Source organism: Setaria italica, chromosome I (genome assembly GCF_000263155.2).
Source record: "Setaria italica strain Yugu1 chromosome I, Setaria_italica_v2.0, whole genome shotgun sequence".
In the NCBI taxonomy this organism is placed as follows: Eukaryota; Viridiplantae; Streptophyta; class Magnoliopsida; order Poales; family Poaceae; genus Setaria; species Setaria italica.
The window spans coordinates 34,987,031-35,007,493 of NC_028450.1; the positions used below are offsets into that span (position 1 = coordinate 34,987,031).

At 43.5% G+C, this 20,463-nt stretch overlaps 2 protein-coding genes across 9 annotated transcripts; both read right to left on the reverse strand.

The window, feature by feature from the left end:
- Positions 1 to 42: 42 nt before the first annotated feature.
- LOC101778166 (protein PHOTOPERIOD-INDEPENDENT EARLY FLOWERING 1) lies at positions 43 to 14,344 on the reverse strand. 8 transcript variants are annotated; one of them, XR_001393284.2, is made up of 22 exons: positions 13,973 to 14,344; positions 12,309 to 12,462; positions 11,992 to 12,072; positions 11,760 to 11,867; positions 11,502 to 11,582; positions 11,304 to 11,392; positions 11,078 to 11,220; positions 10,948 to 10,997; positions 10,565 to 10,700; positions 10,379 to 10,462; positions 10,159 to 10,280; positions 9,995 to 10,033; positions 9,191 to 9,226; positions 8,943 to 9,011; positions 7,354 to 7,416; positions 4,129 to 7,276; positions 3,901 to 3,965; positions 3,748 to 3,818; positions 2,814 to 3,525; positions 1,833 to 2,326; positions 946 to 1,584; positions 43 to 826 (listed from the first exon to the last, which is right to left on the reverse strand). XR_001393284.2 is itself a non-coding variant. In XM_012847892.2 (21 exons), exons 2-21 carry the CDS (start codon positions 12,366 to 12,368, stop codon positions 1,164 to 1,166), a joined length of 6,072 nt encoding a protein of 2,023 aa, XP_012703346.1. In that variant the 5' UTR covers positions 12,369 to 12,462; positions 13,973 to 14,344; the 3' UTR covers positions 68 to 1,163. The 8 variants fall into 8 exon arrangements, 6 of the variants coding, with proteins under 6 accessions (XP_012703346.1, XP_012703344.1, XP_014661048.1 ...); XR_001393283.2 differs by having other exon boundaries at positions 931 to 1,584; XM_012847892.2 differs by having other exon boundaries at positions 68 to 1,584.
- Positions 14,345 to 16,750: 2,406 nt separating this feature from the next.
- On the reverse strand, positions 16,751 to 20,136 carry LOC101780035 (protein NRT1/ PTR FAMILY 7.2). Its single transcript, XM_004953445.3, has 5 exons — positions 20,008 to 20,136; positions 19,649 to 19,838; positions 18,739 to 18,956; positions 18,004 to 18,560; positions 16,751 to 17,885 (listed from the first exon to the last, which is right to left on the reverse strand). Exons 1-5 carry the CDS (start codon positions 20,008 to 20,010, stop codon positions 17,009 to 17,011), a joined length of 1,845 nt encoding a protein of 614 aa, XP_004953502.1. The 5' UTR covers positions 20,011 to 20,136; the 3' UTR covers positions 16,751 to 17,008.
- Between the last annotated feature and the right edge of the window lie 327 nt (positions 20,137 to 20,463).

Sequence of the window (20,463 nt, forward strand, 5' to 3'; positions counted from 1 at the left end):
TGCTTAAGTAGCGAGAGCCCCTTCCTCAATCCTGGTAGCATGTAGATCAAATAGGTCAGCTTATGGATAAGTCAAATATGTCCTTGCAGGTACTGACAGTAACTGAATACTAGCTCGAAACTAGTTTTGAGCAAAACAATTGACCTCCACCAACTCTACGTTGTTTTGCACTGATGCAACATCTCCGGATCAATATGGAGACGCGCACAGTAAGTTGCAGAGTTACAGGCCTATATAGGCTATAGCAGCACCCAGCAGTTCTACAAGCCCCCTCACCTCATACAGCTAACTAAGCCTGACTGCCAATCTGCCATAATCACCGAGAACAGGGTCCACAGGGCCACAAGTCCACAATGTGACAATTGGGATTACTTACTACCTTCATCATTTTACAGGCATGTATACATGGCCTCTTACCACCTATGAAGAAGCCGACGAATCAAAAATTTGGCTTCAGGATCACAATCAAATCAGAAAATCCATTCCTCATGTGAAACTGGAACACCAGTTCTGATGATATTGATCCCAAAGCATTGATCATTCTATTGCAGCTACATTGGCTCTAATCATTCTTTTGTAGCTTCACCGGTTCTGACCAAAGATAATGCTCCACATAAGCTGCAGCTGGCCCTGGACATTCTTTTGCGGCAACACCGCATCCTAAATTTCTGATATAGAGATGGCAACCACCAACTTGAAATTTGAAATGTTTCCAATGGCAAGGTTACGAACCAGCCATGAATTAAATAGAGAATGATCAAAACACGAGAAACGGCGGCTAATTGGTGATGCCAAGGGCCTCCTCTTTCCCCTTCCTTGTCAGTACCTGCTCAACAAAATTTCCATGTGGTCGAGTTACAAGGTCTGCCCTCAAACACAAACGAGGGAGACATTTCTACATCTAAGATTCTAGACTACCAATATACATACATGTATGGAAATTACCCAATGCCGCCATTAGTGCAAACCCATCCCCCAAGCTTGTCGGATCAATGTGACCTCACCAAGCCAACAGCTTTGCTCCAGCCAACCATGATCAAGCTTACAGCACATCTGTGCCTGGCTGAGCACCTCAATCTATATCCTTGGGCTCCTGCCAGAGGAAATCTTCTATCCTCTTGGTAGGAGGGGTATGCCATCAGGAACAATTTGCTCATCTATGTTCATCCAATATCTGTGAAATCTGAAAGAGGTTCTAACTCCTCAATACCAGGAAGGAGACCAGAGTCATCCTGGTCCAGGAGGAACTCGTTGTAGTCAACCTCTTGCCAGAGATCCTCGGAGTAGTTGAATTCAGAATCGCTGATACCAAAGTCAGATAGGGACTCGCTAATGTGGAAGTCAGCTGCACCTGGGAAAAGTTGACCAGGCATCCGAAGAAAATTACTCGAGGTACTTGGCCCTTCCTGATGCGATTCAGTAATCTTCTGGATTTTTGATTTGGGAGGTCTTCCACATTCTGATGCTGCTTTGTGCTTTCCTATGGACTTTGGCCCAGATTTATGCCGGGTGGCATCATTTATGTGGAAAGCTGATGATGCCCAATGAGAACCTTCACCTTCATAACAAGCTTCTGATGCCATTCTGCAAAGAAGAATGTAAATTTCACTAGCATTAGTTCGTGTACCAAAGGTGGGCTAAATATTAAGAAAATTCAAGGAATTCAAAGAATCAATTTACATCGCACTAGCATTAGTTTGTGTACCAAAGGTGGACTAATATTAGGAAAATTCAAGCAATTCAAAGAATAACTGTTTTATCTGAAATGAAATGTATGGTATTGGTCAACATCATCATAACAGCAAAGCATGGACACTTGTACCACCACTAACCTGAGTCTGGTCTCAGCTTGTCTACAAGAAAGTCCAGACAATAGTGATTGTTCCACTGGCTCCACAGCCTGTTTGATTGGTTCTGGTTCTAGTATGGACACATTTACTATAGATGGGAAGTCCTCTTCATAATGATGCTGATCTGTCAAGAAATCCAATTCTAATTCTAAATGATTCCGGCAGTATTCTTGATTTCTCATCGGTGGCGGAATCACAATTTGTGTAGATTGAGCCTGAGCATCTGCAAGGGCTGTCCTAACTAGATTGAAGCTTGGTCTAAAGTTTACCATGGACCAGTTCGCACTTGATCCAGCAGGATTTTTCACAGGAGAAAGCATGCGTAGTGCACTAGAGTAAGTACTTATAACACGCCGGGGATCACGCCGGCATTTTGATCTCCAGACAGATGAAAGTACAGCCATGAAGTGTTTCTGGAGAAGCAACTCATTGTTAGGAAGTTCACTGGTCACATTCACCAACATCTGAGCTTGATCCTGGAAAAAGACATAATAAATCAGCAATTTGCAACACAAACAAGTATCATGTGAGCAGTTGATTGCACCTAAAAACATGCTAAAAATGCACTTTAACAGGCTAAGACCTGAATTAAGTAAGGAACAACGGGTACACATGCTCTTCCAGCATGGATTCAAGCTATGCTGGATGGTAATTGGTCATATAGACAATTCAAACATGAGGAATAACACTTGTTGGTGCTTACCACTTCCAGTTACCTTTTTACTAGTATATCCTGTGCCGTTTTTTCTTCCAGATTTGCCAGTTTTATGTAATTCTAGTTCAAGTCACTTTAATTGAGGGTTTCTATGGATAATACGAATTATATCCGGGACGTTCACTTGATTGATATCAGAACTATTTTGAGAAATTATAATAAAGCTAATCCTTGTCAAAATTTGCACAGTACGAAGCTTTCTTGTATGAAGTTAGTTCAATATCTAGAAGGATAAGATATCAACTCACCTCAGATACTCTCAGTATAGCCTTTCCAGTCCCAGAAGGAACCTTTTCACTGTTAGAATTATCTGTTGCTGACATTGCATGTTTGCAGAATAGTTCTCGGTATCTCTCACAGCAATGCACTGGATGACGATATTTTCCCCTATAAAAAGCACCACCTGGTAAGGAATGAAGAAAATCACTTGCCAGTTCCCAAAGAGGACCATACTCATGCACAGTTCCGCAAAGAACCGCATCCTCCTCAGATGTCCATGAGTCTGAAGCACAATCACGAGACCATATTCCCTTCTTTTTCAGCCTCTCAGGTTTTATTACAATAACACGTTTTACTGACATGCAAGGGATGGAAATTCTGCCATCACTCTTAGTTCTAGCTGCCGATTTTGGATCTGAATCATTAAACTCTTCCCTCAAGTGCCTAGGTGACAAGGCTTCTGAGGCACTACTTGATTTAGTGGCTTTCTTGAACTTCTTCAAACTTCTGTTACTGTTTTCTTCTTCAGTAGCAGACATAATCTTCTTACGCTTGTTAGAATAATGGCGAGGTGATTCATCACTTATGAGTTCAGGTGAGGGTGCATTGTCATCAATGCTCATTGTATCTACAGAAGTTTCCTCCAGTATGACTTCTGATTCAGATGACAAACGTCCTCTTTTCAGGGACTTGAACTTGCCGGTCTTCTTTTTGTTCTTTTTTGACTTTCTACGGTGAGCGCTGCAGAAGGACACAAAAAAGAATAATCAATAGTGTATCAGAGGGAAGTTATAGCCTAAGGAAAAAAGGTCAACAGCCACAAAAACATTCAAAGTGGGTACATAACAAAACATGCTAATACTGCAAATTGACACAAGTGAACAATCAAGAAACAAAAGAAAAGGTATAGTAGTCTGTATACATTAACTAGAACTGTCCAAAAAATAAATTTCCATTCACTACCTCATATTATCATTTTTCTCCTCCAACTCTTTTGCAGCTTCCCGAGCCTGTTTTTCCTGTTCTTCCAACAACTGCAAGTATCACACCATGTCAAAACAGGCGTTATGTTTCAACAGAGGCACATAAGCATACAAGTTAATAAGTCTAAATGACCTGCTTTTGAGTTAAAGCCTCAACATGTTGGCGATAGGCTGTCGTAGCAAAATCAACATCCCAGGCTGCAATTGAGATGATGTCAATATAGTAAAGTATCAAAAAGGAAAGATAGCCATGTTGATGTGGACGCTAGCTCAGCTAAAATGCAGAAAATGCCAGTGTGACACTGAACAAATTGTTCCAAAGTGGTAAAAAGGACATTAACATTGATATATAATTACTTACATTCATAAGAAAGCGGTTCCTGGTCTTCATCAATTTCTGCTTCTAAATCCTCTTTGAGTTTTTCAATGCGATCGAGCTCCCATTCTTCCTCTTCAACATTTACTTGACGATTTATAGCAGCTTTGTCAATTACTGGATCCCAGAGTTCCATAAAGCGCATTGCATATCTATCAATTGGCCGGAGCTGGTTTTCGAAGGACGAACTTGCTTGTCCTGCAGCAGCTGCGGCGGCAGCCATCTGTTTCACATCAGCAAGCATGTCTGTATCTTCATCACCAACAGCCAATGTAAGAGCCTTTTCTTCATTTAATTGATTGGACAAAGCAGCATTCTTCTCCTTCTCCATATCCGAAGAGTTATATCTATGTTCTTCGATAATGTGTTCATCGTGTCTTGCATCCTCCTCATTTACCAAATCATCATCCTCTGGTCTACCAGCAGCCTCCTCGCTGAACTCTTGATTGTCCACGGCTTCTTCCTGCTCTAGCTTCTTGAGAGCCATATAGTCAGCTTCATCTTCTGCTTGTCTAATAGCCGCTTCAACATCTGCATTTGACAACCCCACATCCGCATCATTTGAAGATCCGGCAGTCATAGAGCAGTCCTTCTGCTGGTCTTCCACACGAAGAGACGTGTGCCCAGAAAAGAACTCCATAGGATCGAGCTTCTTGAAAAACTCTGTATTGTAGCTACCTCGCTGTATCACTAGATCATCAAGAGCTCGTTTCTGATTCGCTTTCTTCAGAATGTTCTCCTCTATAGTGCTTTCACTAATGAGTCTATATATGTGAACTTCACGAGTCTGACCAATCCTGTGACATCTGTCCTGTGCCTGTTGGTCCATTGCAGGGTTCCAGTCACTGTCATAGAATATGACAGTGTCCGCACCTACTAGGTTGATTCCCACACCACCACTACGAGTAGACAAAATGAAAAGGAAAAACTTTGGATTTGTATTGAACCTCTGCATGAGGGTCTGCCTCTCTTCTGGCGGTGTAGAACCATCTAAACGTAAATATGTATACCCATATAAATTTATGAACTCTTCCAAGACATCAAGCATCTTAGTCATCTGAGTAAATATCAAGGCTCTGTGCCCTTCTGACTTCAAACGCCTCAGCAGAATGGCAAGTTCCTGCAACTTGCCACAATCAAACTGGATCAAACGCCTATCAGGAAAGTAAACTTGGCGGCGAACAATAGCAGACCTTATAGGAGACAGAATGGGGGAAAACTCATTCGTGCATTTTTCTCTATATGCCGGATCAATAAAAACAGGAGACTTCCCTTTGCTGCACCAGCAAACAGGGGGAGGAGCTCGAGCAGCAGGAATTGCAAATGTAAATGATTCCACAATATCAAGCAGTTTCTGAAACCGTTCCACTGATGGAAGAACAAGGTCTGCTAGGCTCGATGAATAATCCATGTGGCACAAAGGGTTGTTCCTCTTCTCAAGAATATCAGATACAGGATGCTTTACAGTCAAAACCTCTCTCATATTTGTGCCATAGACAGGCCTCTTTTCACATCGTAACCTATTCCACCATGCAATGGAAGCTGCCCTTTCTTTGGATTCCTTTATTCTCTCATCCTGTAGGGCTTTCTGAATATCTTCAAAAATATTTGTTACATTACTCCCCTGATGATCCTTTTTCGAGCAGGATATATCCAGCTGAGAGTCCCGGGAGGTGATACTTGGAGGAAAAGCAGCAACCACCTCGTCAGCTTCCCAGGAACTCATGCCAAATTCATTTTGAGTAAACACAAGATTCATATCAGATAGGTCCACATGAGAAAACGGATTCTTATCAAGGAGCATGCATACTGAATAGCTGAGATGCATGTTAATCCCAGCCATGTCAAATGAGCTTATTATTGGGCGACCTTCAAAAAGATCTGGGTGGTTACAGACCTTTCTAAGTTGCATAATGATACTTATCATGCCAAAATAATTCCCACTTGCTAGTGTTGTTTGTGTCTCTGAGCTAGCAATAAAATCTTCATACAAATTCCTTTGTCTTCTAGAAAGTCGGCAATATATGACATGCTCGTGCTTCTTTGGTAACTGTTTCTCGACATCTCTTTTCAGCCGCCGCAGTATAAATGGACGAAGGACATTGTGCAATCGATCTATGACTTCTTTATTTACTTTATCTTGGCCCTCCACCATTCCTGAAATTGGATTGCAGAACCAATCCTTGAACTCCTGGTGAGACTGAAATACATGAGGCATCAGAAAGTGCATCAGGGACCAAAGTTCCATGAGGTCATTTTGCAGCGGAGTTCCAGTCAAAAGAATGCGTCGTTTTGAATTAAAATTAAGTAAAGTCTGCCATCGCTGTGATTTCCAGTTCTTTATCAGATGAGCCTCATCAAGAATAAGATACTTCCACTTTTTTCGCTTAAACACTTTAGAGTCCTGGATGACAAGCCTGTATGTTGTGATGCAAACATGGAAGTAATTTGGTTTCATCCAGCCCTGACGCTTTTGCTTTCTCTCCTTTGCACTTCCAAAGTAAGTCAATATTTTAAAAGCAGGACACCACTTGAGAAATTCAGTCTCCCAGTTTAGCATAACACTAGTTGGCACAACGATAAGATGAGGACCCCATATCCCCTTCTCACATGCAAGATGTGCAAGCAAGGAGATAGTCATGATTGTCTTGCCTAGACCCATTTCATCTGCTAGAATTCCATTAAGCCTCTGCTCATACATTGCAACCAACCAATCCAACCCTATATGCTGGTATTCGCGAAGCGAATGCTTAAGAAGGAATGGGAATTTCGTGCGCACATTTGTTGTCAAGAAGGTGTTACCAGTTGGTTGTGCTGATCTGGCAGCAGCTGCAGCATCAGCAATTACATCGTCACTTTTATCTCCATTGACCGTGTTAACATCAGCGAGATTATTCTCTTCCACAAAATTCTGTTGTGCGCAAGGCTCTGGTACTATTTCTGATTGCATAGAATTAGCAGTCACATTATGCTCAGTTTTCATCACATCCGCAGATAGGTGACCCACAACTGTATCACTGTTCACTTCAAGAATCTTTGCAGATTGATCATCCAACGACATGTCAGTATTAGTCTCTTCAACAATACAGGGTGAATTCTCCAACTCCGTTGTTTCATGATCTGCATAGCCATCCTATATATAAAAAAAGGTATTACAAATTGATCAACATATATTGTTTCAAAAAAGCAAGTGGAAAAACCAAAATCTACCTTCTGGTACATCGCAAGAAGTTCTTCTAGTGGTATCTCGCTCTCCTTTTGCAATAACTTAATCTGCATTAAATGACCACCAGACCATAGTTAGCAGAGCTCTAGTGGGACATCTGCCATTGCGAAGCTAGTAAATTGGGAGCATATTTGTAATTAATGAGCATAAAATAGCCTTAGTTCACTCCAAGCTCTGAAACCCATAATCACAAAAGAACTTGGCTACATAAAATTTTGGATGGAGCAATACTGACCACCAGGCCCTTCTGCATACACTAAAATACAGTGCATGTTGGCCTTTAGGCATGGTCATGGTTCCATTTAATAAAATGTAACATACTGTGATCCTCATTTAAATATAGAGACTATATCCTTGGATGTTAGTTGTACAGTTTCCCATTCAACTCGCTAGTAGAAGTTCACCAGTCAAATCACATAACGTTATATGCCAGTTCACTGTTAGCCATACGGTCTCTGATTCAACTGTCTAGTTTCTGTTCACCAGCCAAATTAAAAAGGAAAAAGTCCATTTTACTCCCCTCACCTATCCACTTTGTCCGCTTAACCCCCTGAACAAAGTTTAGGCTCATTTTACGTCCTTGAACTATTTCATTTGGTCCAATCCTACCCCCTAATTAGATTTCTCTTTTTTGTTTCATCGTATGAGTTGAATTTTGAGTTCAAATTTTGTGAGCATATACAAAACATGATGCCTTATGTTAGAAAATTATACTAAGAATTTTTCATGGTTATTTTCATAGGTTAGGAATATTTAATACGAAATTGATCTTAGATATACAAAATTGTACGAAAAGTAATCATGAAAGAATTCTCATATATTTTTCTAACATAGAACATCATGTTATAAGTCAACTGACCAAATCTGAAATTAAAATTCAATTTGTACATGAAGAAACAGAAAAAAGAAATCTAATTAGGGGGTAGATTGGACCAAATGAAATAGTTTTAGGGAGTAAAGTGAGCCTAAATTTTGCTTAGGGGGTTAAGTGGACAAAGTAAATAGGTGAGGGGAGTAAAATGGACTTTTCCAATTAAAAACCCTAGAATTAGGTTTGCCAGAACATGCACGTGCACGGGCAGGTATAGGAAAGGTATAGAAAGCCAGTAGCAGGAACCTCAGGGCACTTCCCTAAACAGTCCACAAATGGAGGAATCCCTAATATACACACGGTCTCATCAACAAGATGGGAGTCAGATTCCTTCTCAAAAATGTGCACTTTTAAGTGGCATTCATCTGATAACAAGCTTGCATGACTAAAGGAATCTTTGTACATGTTAATCCAACATAAAACAAAATTGTATAACCAAAGGGTGCCCAAACGAGATTTTTTTCCACTAATTTCATCTCTTGATGCAACTAGAGATTTAAAGTTCAGACCCAAAATAAAACACGCAAAATTCTGAAAATGGAAATCGATAGCCTTACATAGTTGCACGTGATAACAATGCTAATGGATGAATTTTCATGAGCTGGTGTGTACTGCCAAGTTTATGCTCATTGCAATCAAAACCGAATTAAGCATGACAATGCAAACAATTCGATGATATTACGTATTGATGGCTGAAATCACCTCTTCCAGATGATCAGGAACTTCTTTCTTTGCTAACTCTTCCTCTTCAGACAAAGTTGCTTCATCATCCTGTCAAAGAGATGATCAAATATTATTAGACAGACATGACAGCTTTACTTATGGATTGATGAACTACATTTTCCCGATTTTCAAATATAAACGCACATCCAGGTCAGATGATGTAATGGTAAAACTATTAGAGGAAATAATAAAGAGATGAGTAAACAAGATGGATATGGATATGCTACCTTTCCTTCATCAGCAGCAACATAATCTTTGTCTTCCTGAAAAAACAATCTCAGTTATGTTAACCAAACAACCATACAATCCCCGAATAGGAGTTACAGAAAGCAGTGTTTTTGGCGAACGTTCATCTAGTTCACCTAAAAAACAGACCATTGATCTAGCTTTACTTCCCATTAAGAAGCCAAAGCTGCTGTTAGACCCCAGGTGCAGTTAGTGGAAAATAATTGAGCAATTCAGTCAGCATCAACATTGACAAATTAATTTGTTTGAAAATCTAGCAACATTATTAATGTTTCCAATTACTTCTCCATGCCACAATGTATAAGTGGTAAGTGCATGGTAATATCTATATTTTACTAGGATTGTAAGCCTAAAATGTGCACGTTCAGCAATCAAGAATGTACTGCTTATTGCTATCTTTTTCCACTCTTCCACATAGTTTTTAAAAGCTGTCAGTGGAGGTTGAATAGCTGAAGATTTCACGAAATAGGGGCACTGCTTTCTTGATTCGATATCTAATTCATGAAATAAGAGTAATCTTTTTCCACTCTTCGATAAGAAGTTTAGTTGGGCAGATACTATGAAATCGAGGGGTCGTCCATGCATAGCTACTGTTAAAATTTAGTTTCATACCACTCAAGGAACTGATTCAAAAAAGACCACTAACTAGTTACTACTCCCAACTACCGCACATAAGAATTATTAACCTAGAGCTCCCCGTCAGGCAGTGATCGGGAAGAAATTATACAACAGTGGAACAAAGGATAAAGAAACTATAGACAACAGCACAGATGATTAGAACATGCCTGCTCATCTATAGAAGAGATGTTGCCATTACTTTTTCCCTGCAAAGTTAAGAAAGTACGGTGGTACAGTTAGAGAAAATTCTATGTCCAGGATTTCATCCCAAAAAAATGAATAAAGAATAAACCCAACACAGGCAAAAATAAGATGCGGAAAGCAAGTGTACATGATTCTTCTTAACAAATTCAGCATAAGAATGGCCATCGTCTTCTTCCTCAGAAGAATTGCCATCGTCACTTGAAGAGTGAGCAGTATCATGATCGCAGCCATTGGCCTGGTTCGAAGAATCTGCAAAAAGAAACTCTGCATCAATCAAAAGAAATGCGTTCAAGGGGTCTGAAGTAAATCATCTTACTAGTGCCATGAGGGTCCCTACACTATCTCACCTACAATCAAATTCTTCGAGCCTAAGTTACTTAACATGTCTTTGCTGTCTGGACTGCTTTCCCTGCTAACTGAGAAACATTTAACTGATCAAATTATCAATTGGGTGTCAAGTAGTGTGCAGCGCTGTTCCCTTCTATGTATAGAACTATGAAAGTGGGTAAAAGAGAACTGTTGTTGGAGATCACCTTTGGTTTCTGTATACATTTTGAGAATATCATCCAGTGGTAGGTCAGCTTCTGCCTGTAAAGCAGCTAATTCTTCGTTGCGCTCAGCTTCAGTGATCTGAGCTTCATCCTCATCAATTGTGTGCTCATCATCTTCCTGCAGCATTTACGCATACAAAGTATCATTCATATGCAACAAAATACTGAACAGTTTCCCAACAAAAACAAAAATGCCGTTCACGTACTGTTATGCACCTAACACAAGTTATTAGTATGTTAAAAGCTATTTAAATATAGTGAATTCTCACATTGACAGAATATAACAACACGCCTTGATACATAATATTCCCTACAATTACTTTCAATTAAAGAAAAAACTGAACCAGGTAACTGAAATAGCTTACAGGCTCTTCATCCAAGGAGCTCTCATAATCACCGTCCACTTCCATGTTATCTGCAAACACAAACAGTTTAAACCAAGACAAGGGAAAAAAAAAGTCATTGAGATGCAAAGTATATCACTAAGGTACATACCAGGATCATCAGGTATTGCTGCATTTTCGTTCTCTTCTGCAACTTCCTCAGTCTGTGATGATTGATTTGTCTGCAAAGTTCCATTTTCTAGTTTCTGGGGATACGGCATGTCCACAAGGTTTTCCGCCAACATTGTCGAATACCTGGTAAAATAATACCATAATGTACAGATAAGAATTAAATCAAAATGCTACAGGTCAGATGAACCATAATGAGACTGACGTACCTCTCAGTCTGACCTAAAAGGAAATCAAGTTGTTTATCAAGGGCCTTTTTCTTCCTCTCCTCAAGCTCCAGTTGATGCTTATAGACAACCTGTTTTCCCCGAACCAAAAACAATATAGCTAAATTTCCTTGAAAAAAGGAATATCCTAAAGCGTGTGTTACAGTAATCCATGACATTAAAAGGAATAAATAAACTTGCCAGCTTTTCTATTTTGATCCAGAACTTCTTCACATCCTTGGAAATATTAAGTGCGACTTTTCTCATTCTATGTTCCTCCTCCTGCAGAGAAAAATTCATCAAACAAAGAATAAATTCTATGGATTCATTATCTGAGTATAATTCAACTTTTGGGGTTCTTAGGGCGCCATATCTTCATTCAAAAGCATTTTGGATAATAACTTATAACTAATATTTTATAGATGAGCTATATAACACAGACGACACAAACAGCCAAACCTTCTGTTTTCGCTCGCCCTTTGTTGCTTGGTCAACTATGCTCTTGTTGGCTCTTTGAGCAATCTTTTTTGCCATGGACAACTTCCATTTTCTCTCAGAATCAAACTCCTGCAACAAATACAAATTTAAGCATGCCAAAAGAAATGGTAATTACAATTTTATAATAAAATAGCACGATTCTCCTCGATGAGGTAGAAGGACTGCAAATTGAAACACAATGATAGCAAACAACCTTTGCCAGCCACACCATCTCAGCAAGGACATGGTCCCAGTGAACTTTTGGCCGTCGAGGCTCCCTTGGGGCTTCAAGAGCCTAACCAATGATATTACAGTTTCAGGAATTGTAATCCAAACCAAAGAGAAAACGAGTTTACATTTTTACTGACATTAAACAATATAACAGAAAATGTACAGAGAACAACACTTTCCCCCTTTATTTTACTCTCCAACGGGGCATGGCACCATAAAAAATGGCAGTACACAAGTTATAGGTATATATGAATAGAAATGACACAATAAATACATGAACTATCAATTCTGTGAGCGAACCTTCTGACGCCTAGCTCTTGTCTCATGGTCTAGTTTTGACCGAGGACCTTTTGATGCCATCTTTCCGATCCCTTTCACAAAACTATCTCATATCTTAGGGTAAGTGCAGCGAACTGGGACTGGCATACCAACAGTGCAGTCACTGAATTAGTACCTGCAAAACTCTAATGATTTGTAGTGAGTAACAAGGAAAGTAGCTGACATAACTAAGCAGATGATGCAGTATCATGACTTTTGATTGCTGCAGTGAAAGAATGAACATTGAAAGCAGGTCTCCAAACCATACTGGCATATATTTCTGAGACCCCAACAGGTCTTACTATTAAATTGTGACAAAAAAGATGAATTTTCACACACTCTATTCCATCCTCTGCTATTATCTTTTTTGAAGAATTAACAGCTAACATAGAGGAATTTGTAGATCAAGGCCCTTCATATCACACTATTAGGACCGACAACAGGAATAACTAAATTATGTAGCTATCTGGCATTCTGATTCACTAAATGATCAAGACCAAGAACACAGTTAACACCTAGAACAATAAGAAAATGGAAAATGGAGATGGATCGATTCACTGAAAGGTGAAAGAATACTGCCTCCTTAAATTGCAACCAAACAACTCATCTGACATCAACCTACAACTCGTGGTCAGACACAAGCTTGTGAAGCCTGATCTTTTGTATTTCAGTCATGGAAACAGCTAAAAGGAAACCCACAGCTACATAGCACAGTAACATTTCCTCTAGTTACACTGAAGTTCATTCCGCAGCTATTTAATCAAGTACTTCGTAAAACTGCCTACAAATACTACTTCACAGCTTGGTTACAGAACTAACACTCCAGACCAACAGACAGAGCCATGACACGATAGCCCCGTCTCCAGCCACTAACTGAGCTAATGAAGCATGCATTGAGCTAGTACAGGCTGGCAACAACTTTAACGAAATCAACTGATACCCCAATAATACATATAAAAGAGACAACACCATGCAGACTTCAGGGCCTCTCAGAGTCTCAGACATGGTAAAATTTCCACTCGAGCAGCACTAGTACAAGGTACTGACATCATGTTAGCCCTACGATCATGCAGGATAGCCACATTGCCATTGTTCAAACTCCAAACACATACAGCATTGCCTCACAACATACAATTACACAGAATGGAAGATGGAACCTCAAAACCTGAACAGCAAACACTGCAAGTCCCTAATCACCAACAACATAAAACCTGCTGAAAATGGCTAATACCCCCGGGGGCACGAGAAGAGCAGTGCAGACAAACAAGTTAACAACTGCTGGCAGGAGGCCTAGTCTACAGCTACCGGCTGAATGAGCGTGGAGGTTTTCTTGGAACCACAAAAGCTCGGAAAATGAACCAAATCACCCCATACACACAGTGTGGATGTGTTGGGAAGAAAAATATAAATATGGATTCGAGGATCGCCGCAATAAAGGGAATAAAATTCTGTATAACACAACAAGCAATCCGTCCAAGGAAGCTAGGGGCCCTAGCACCAAACAAGAAGCATCCAACACAAGATGGATCGGATCTCCACTTACGACTGTGGCGTCCAGCGGCGGAGGCCTCAGAAATGGTGCAAGCATGCAAGTCTAAGAGTCCAGCTAGGTTGAAATTAAACTATGCCACAGTCAAAGTACCAACCTGCGGGTGCCGCCGCGGGATCTGGGAGCCGCGAACCGGAGGCAGCACACGCTGCAGCACTGGCGGGCGCCGTCCGGCGGCTCTGCCACCCGTGGTAACGTGCAGACGGCGTCGGCCTGGCGGTGGTCGGCGTCGAACTCACGTTGGGGGCGCACAGCCCGAAGGGCGCAGGTGGCCGTGCAGCCCTGGACGGGATGCACTGGCGGCGGTGGGTTCTTGCACCGGCGCCGGCGTCCGGCGAGGGAGCGGACGCACCGGCGGCCGGAGCGCGGGAGCAGGGAGGCTAGGGTTTAGGCCTTTAGGATGAATGGGGAACGGGGAGGAGGAGGCGAGTCGCGACTGCGAGCCGGAGGGCATCGAAGCGACGCGACGGGCGGACGGGCGTCGAGGGGCTGAGTCTCGGGACGCATCGGGAGGATGGAAGATTGGGCTGAGGACTTGGGTGGATGGGCCGGGTATTACGTGGGTAAGCTAACGGGCCGGACTAGTGCATCAGCCCCGCTGCTGGGCCCAGCCCAGGCCCGCCTCGTGTTGTTTCAAGATGAATATATCACACTCAACTGATTTCTTAACTTTTCCTCGGGGAAAGAGAAGCTTCTTTCTGTGGAAGAAAAAAAACACTTTCATCGACAAACTTCATTCAATTCAGCGTGAACTCTGAATGAGTTATGAAAAGTTCATTTTCCTCGAAAAAATTAGAATCCACAATTTAAAATTTGGTAGCATTTTGAAACTTGCTTCTAACTCTATATTTAGCATTTGATATGCTCGTCGACTTTCTTGAAGTTCAAAAGTCCGATTCTTGGAGTTGAAATACCTACAAAATGAAACGCAAAAAATCATTTTTTTTTACTTGGAACATGTTAAAATGTGCTTAAAACGCATCTTCTAAGGGTCTATTCAGTAGAGCTCCACCTCCTCCTAATTCTCAGTGGAAGTTGAATTCATGGCTGAACATTAACTTTATAGAGAAAGTTTTTTTTACAATAAGTGAATAAAGGAGAAGCTACTTTTTTCCGCCCAACCCTTTAATTCATTTCAAATAATCACCTTACGGAATCGGTAAAAAAAAATCACTTATCTTTCCAAAACTGTTTGGCAGAACTCCTATTGGATTCATCCTAGAAGCTGCTCTAGGAGCTCTGCCAAGCATACCCTAATTTGTTCTCTATGACTCGCGAGAAACCTTGAAGTTTTGTTTTTCCGATATTCGCCATGGACGTTATTGATATAGATGTTTTTAGTTGTAACCTATGTCAAAATTCTTTAACTTTGACCAAGTTCATAAAAGTATACATTAACATCCCAAGTAATCGTACTTGTGCTATATATGATGGTTTTCTATAACCTTAATCAAAATTAGATAATTTTGATTTTGACTTGGGACAAAATTTAAAAAAACACTTCAGTTTAGCAACAGATGGAGATGTCAATTGAGTTCTGAGATTGCGTGCGAATGCACACATGGGACCATTCTGATACTAGCCCTATCTTTGCTCATCATGATTAATGCTACCATGCAATGATGCAAACAACTCAACTAGATCACAATACCATGTGGCTTTTGCTCATATTAACTCGGAGGGTACTAGCATCATACTTCATCTACTTCTATGATCCGGAATTTCTAGTACCACCACCACATAGTGCAAAAGGAAAAAGAACATACAATGCAATGTTAAGGTGTTGGTCCATCTTGGCAGCCCTTTCTCCTCTCCAGCCTGCAACGGGACCTAAGATGTCCTCTTTGATGGACTCTACAGAAGGGAACAATATTCGTGTAAACAGGTGAAAACGTGAAAACCATTCTAAAAATCATACCTAAAAGTTTCCAAAAAGAATTGAAACAATGCACATCCATAGATGTGCTTGGTTACGAAACTGGTTTTGTAAAAGTTCATACAAAAATGATAAATTTGAAGTGCATGTGGTCCGTAGCGCCGGACCCCCCAAAAAAAATCGAATGTGTATCTTTCTCGTCAAACTTAGACCAATTCAATTTATTAGCGCTTGCATTTTCGTAATTTATATCAATTCCGTAGTAAACAACCCAAATACCCTCCATGTTAGGAGAACCCTATATATGTGTACACATTGTCACCATATAAATAAAAAGATGGACCACTTTATGATATATTTTCTACTTTGTAACCCCTCGTCACATTCTCCTAAGTCCTGACTCTGCCTCTGATAGACGATGTATCGTCAATAACAAATTGCTTGTGCTGACTTTTGAATCTCAGCGTGTGTCAGTCCAATTTATCATAAGTATTCATGATGGTGAGTGTTTATATGTATATATACCTGAGCATTGTCTATATATGTTTCAAAAAAGAAAAGAAGCCGTCCTTAATTAAGTGAGGGAGCGGGATACGAGCTCGCACTTTCATTAGTAGACGACAAAGCAATGGTAGAAAGAACAGGGTTGGTCAGTAACAGTCGTTGTCTCTTGTTACATTGGCCAAAAAATGCGAACAATAATGAACGGCATTCGTTATACTACGTGACACAGCAGCATGTAGCTAGGGGTGTACCACGTGCTAAAATTTAGCACCTGTCACATCAGATATTTGGATAGTAATTAGGAGTATTAAACATAGACTAATTACAAAACTAATTGCACAGATGGAGTCTAATTCGCGAGACGAATCTATTAAGCCTAATTAGTTCATGATTTGACAATGTAGTGCTACAATAACCATTTGTTAATGATGGATTAATTAGGCTTAATAGATTCGTCTCACGAATTAGCTCAAAGTTCTGCAATTAGTTTTATAATTAGTTTTATAATTAGTTCATGTTTAATCCTTCTAATTAACATCCCAACATCCGATATGACACTGCTAAAGTTTAGCACTAGTATCAAAACAACCACCTACTTGCTGGTCCTTATTCTTTAGTCATATCAGCATCCCCCTCCCCATGCTTGTCCTATCATCAATGAAAGACTCGTCGTGCTAAACCAGTTCCCCTCGAAATTTGCAGTCTCCATCTCAAGAACGCCCTGCGTATGACGCCCGCCGTAGACGTACAGTCTCACGTCATGCGTTCGGCGCCGGGGATTTCCACCTGACCGGCCGTGCCCTCCTCCTCGTCGTCGCTGCTCCTCCCGTCCACCTTGCCGCTCCCGTAGCGGCTCGCGCACACGAGGTACACCGCGAAGTCCGCGACGGCGATAATGGCGAGCAGGAAGTAGAACCTGTCGAGGTGGCCCTCGTTCAGGTCTGCCGGGATCCACCCCGCCCGGCCGCGCGTCGTGGTGACCCTGGTCACCGCGCTCACGATGACGTCGCTGAAGTAGTTGCCGAGCGACATGGACATCATGCAGAGCGCGCTCCCGAAACTCTTGAGCCCGTCGGGCATCTGGTCGTTGAAGAACTCGAGCTGCCCGACGTACATCATCACCTCCGACACTCCGATCAGAGAGTACTGCGGCACCTGCCACATGATGTGCAGGTCGCTGCTCATCGCCGCGGTGGCCCCGGCCTTCCTGAAGTGCTCGACCGTCCCGGCCGTGGCCATGGCGAGGGCGCCCACGACCAGGCCGAGGCCCATCCTCTGCAGCTCGGTGGGGCCGGCCGGGCGCCCAGTGAGCCGCGCCAGGAACGGGCAGATGGCGCGGCGGTACAGGAAGATGGTGGCCGCGACGGTGAGGATGTCGAAGGCCGACATGCTGGAGGGCGGGACGGAGAAGCCGGCGAACGGGGTGGTGCGGCGCATCGCGGCGCCCTGCACGACAAAGAGCGAGGCCATCTGGGTGAAGACGACGGAGTAGAGGATGGTGCAGAGCCAGATGGGGAGGAGCCGCAGGATGCTCTTGACCTCCTCCACCTGCGTCACCGTGCACAGCTTCCAGGGGTCGCGCTTGCCGAGCTTGGAGTCCGTGTCCGCGCGCGCCGCGCGGTCCAAGAAACTGCGCGCATATGACAGAGGTTCGAGTCAGATCGGTGCACCGTGCACGGCGAGATCAGCTCATGTATAAAGGAAAAGCAACTCGAACTCGATCGTAGCGAAATTAAAGCTGCACGTACCTGAAGCCTTGCGTGTGCAGAAGCCTCCTGCCGCCGGCATCCGTCTTCTCGTCGCCCTCGTACAGGGTGACCACTCCAGGCGACGCGCCGGCCTTCCAGTTCCTGCACGCGGCGAAGGCGACCTGGCAGACCCTGCCGATGGGGTTCCCGCCGGGGTTGAAGTAGCGGTACCGGAGCGTCCCGCTGAGGAACAGCAGCAGCGCGGCGGCGGCGGCGGCGGTGGAGGCCCAGAAACCCAGCGCCCACCTGCCCTCGTCCTCGAGGTAGCTGAGGAAGGTGTTGGAGAAGAGCGAGCCGAGGTTGAGGGCGAGGTAGAAGTAGCTGAAGAAGGAGACCTTGGAGTGCGCCTCGGCGGGGTCCTCCTCGTCGAACTGGTCGGAGCCGAAGGTGGCCACGTTGGGCTGGTACCCGCCGTTGCCGAAGGCGATCATGTACAGCGCGATGTAGAAGATCCCCAACTCCTTGCCGGAGTGCGGGCCGCAGGGCGCGTGCTCCATCCCGCACCCTTCCGGCCTGATCAGGTAGAGGTGCGATGACACCGACAGCAGCGCGAGGCCCTGCAGCAACAGCAGCGTGACAGACACTGATGGTCAGCCCGGTAATCTTGGATCGATGTACGTACACATCAGGGAACTGTTGATTGATACCTCTACCAAAATTTCAGACTCAGACAAAAAAGGTATATATGTCGTCGTCGATGACCGGATAATCTAGGTGTAGACGTGCAGGACTTACGAGCACAAAGATGGCCTGGAAGATGGCGCAGGTCTTGTAGCGCCCCCAGTAGGAGTCGCTGAGGAAGGCGCCGATGAGGGAGAACATGTACACGGTGCCCGTCCACTTGCTGACGTTGTTGGCGGCGTCGCCGTTGCTCTGCCCCAGCACCCGCGTCAGGAACAGCACCAGGTTCACGTTCACGCCGAAGAAGGCCAGCGTCGCCAGGCCCTGGTTCACTGCAAAAACCCACCACCATCACCACCGTCAGCGCGTCGGTTTCCAGTAACCAAAGCCGTTCCACGACGTGTCAGCGTCTGATGGCTAGTCGACAGGCGTCCGCGTACACACATAGTACCGGGCGGCAAAAAGGTGATCGACAACGCAAGCACGCAAACAGTATGGGGGGAACTCGGCTTTCGGCACTTCCCATTGAAAGCAATGCAGAACCGGCCGAGCAGCCAAAGCACATACATTTATCGCATTAGTTGTTCCATCCAGTAGCACGAGCTAGGCTTATTGGCAGCCACACACACACATCACTACGGAGTACTGATTGATTGCTACTCCGTAGATCATGGACCTCCGATCCATCCCCTAATGAGAATCGAGATCCTAATGTGGCAGTAGTAATGCGCGCAAGGAGCCTCCCAGTGACCAGGGGAACCCCCCAGTTCCGGGCGGCGTTGCATGGCCGATGTCACCTCAGCATGCAGAATCCGCATACTCAGAGGAGCGGCACTTCAGACGGAGCAACTCAACCGTACATTCATGACGTCGTTGCAAGCGTAAAAAGTGTCCACTTTTAATTTCCTTTAGCTAGAAATGATTTTACGTGCTGCTAGCTAGGAGATTATTAGCAGAGATTTTATTTCAATTTTTTAGTAAGAAACCAAGGGCATGCAGGAAGGGATGGAAAGCAGAATTATACCGAGGATGAGGCCGCCGGCAAGCCATCCTCCCGATTTCCCTTTCACGGCCGGGCGGCCCTTGATGTCGACGGAGCCGTCGAGGGTATACTCGCAGCACTTGTCCTGCTTGGGCGGCAGCGGCGTCGGCGCGGCCATCTCCTCGTCTTCCACGAGGATCACCCTCATCTTCATGTCTCCGTCGTTGGCAGACTGCAATAAGCATCGAGCTAGATACTATTAGTTGCCAGCGTCTCACTCTAAAGCACTCTCACATATGTCCATCACCTATTCAGAGAACTTCATGGAAAAAGAACAGCATGCCAGGGACGAAGGATGATGTGTGTATCAAGAACGAGCAAGAGAGTGTACACGCACTAACCATTTCTTCCCTCCTCACGAGCTCTAGCAGTCGCCTCTACCGATGGATGCAGCGCGAGAAGCCGAGGCAGCTAGCTAGCTGCTCGTGTGAGGAGGCCGGGCAAGAGGAAGGGGATGGGCTGATGGTGGTAGAGCGAGGGGGAGGGGTTGGTGCGATTTATAGAGTTCAGAAAGTAGCCCGGCAGTGTGGCTTACAGCTTATGTGCAGAAAACAATGCAAAAGGGCCGGGGCGATGAGTGTGCGTCTTACTCACGTGATGTCACTCGTGCAGGTATCTTAGGTTACTGTCTCGCCTCCACCTACGCTTACGTTTTACTCCCTCCGTCCTAAATTATTTGACTTTTCTAGATACATAGGTTTTGACATGCACCTAATATATATTATGTCTAATGGTGCTGTCACTCTTAAACTTAAGCTAAGGCATATATTTTACTCCCTCCGTCCTAAATTACTAAT

Coding starts and splice junctions, on each gene's coding strand:
- LOC101778166 (XM_012847892.2), bottom strand. CDS start 12,368: ATGGCATCAAAAGGTCCTCGGTCAAAACTAGACCATGAGACAAGAGCT. Junction 11,583..11,759: donor AGGGCGAGCGAAAACAGAAG/GTTTGGCTGTTT, acceptor TTTTCTCTGCAG/GAGGAGGAACATAGAATGAG. Junction 10,998..11,077: donor AGCAATACCTGATGATCCTG/GTATGTACCTTA, acceptor TTGTGTTTGCAG/ATAACATGGAAGTGGACGGT.
- LOC101780035 (XM_004953445.3), bottom strand. Junction 18,957..19,648: donor TGCCGGCGGCCTCATCCTCG/GTATAATTCTGC, acceptor GGGTTTTTGCAG/TGAACCAGGGCCTGGCGACG. Junction 18,561..18,738: donor TCCAGGCCATCTTTGTGCTC/GTAAGTCCTGCA, acceptor CTGTTGCTGCAG/GGCCTCGCGCTGCTGTCGGT.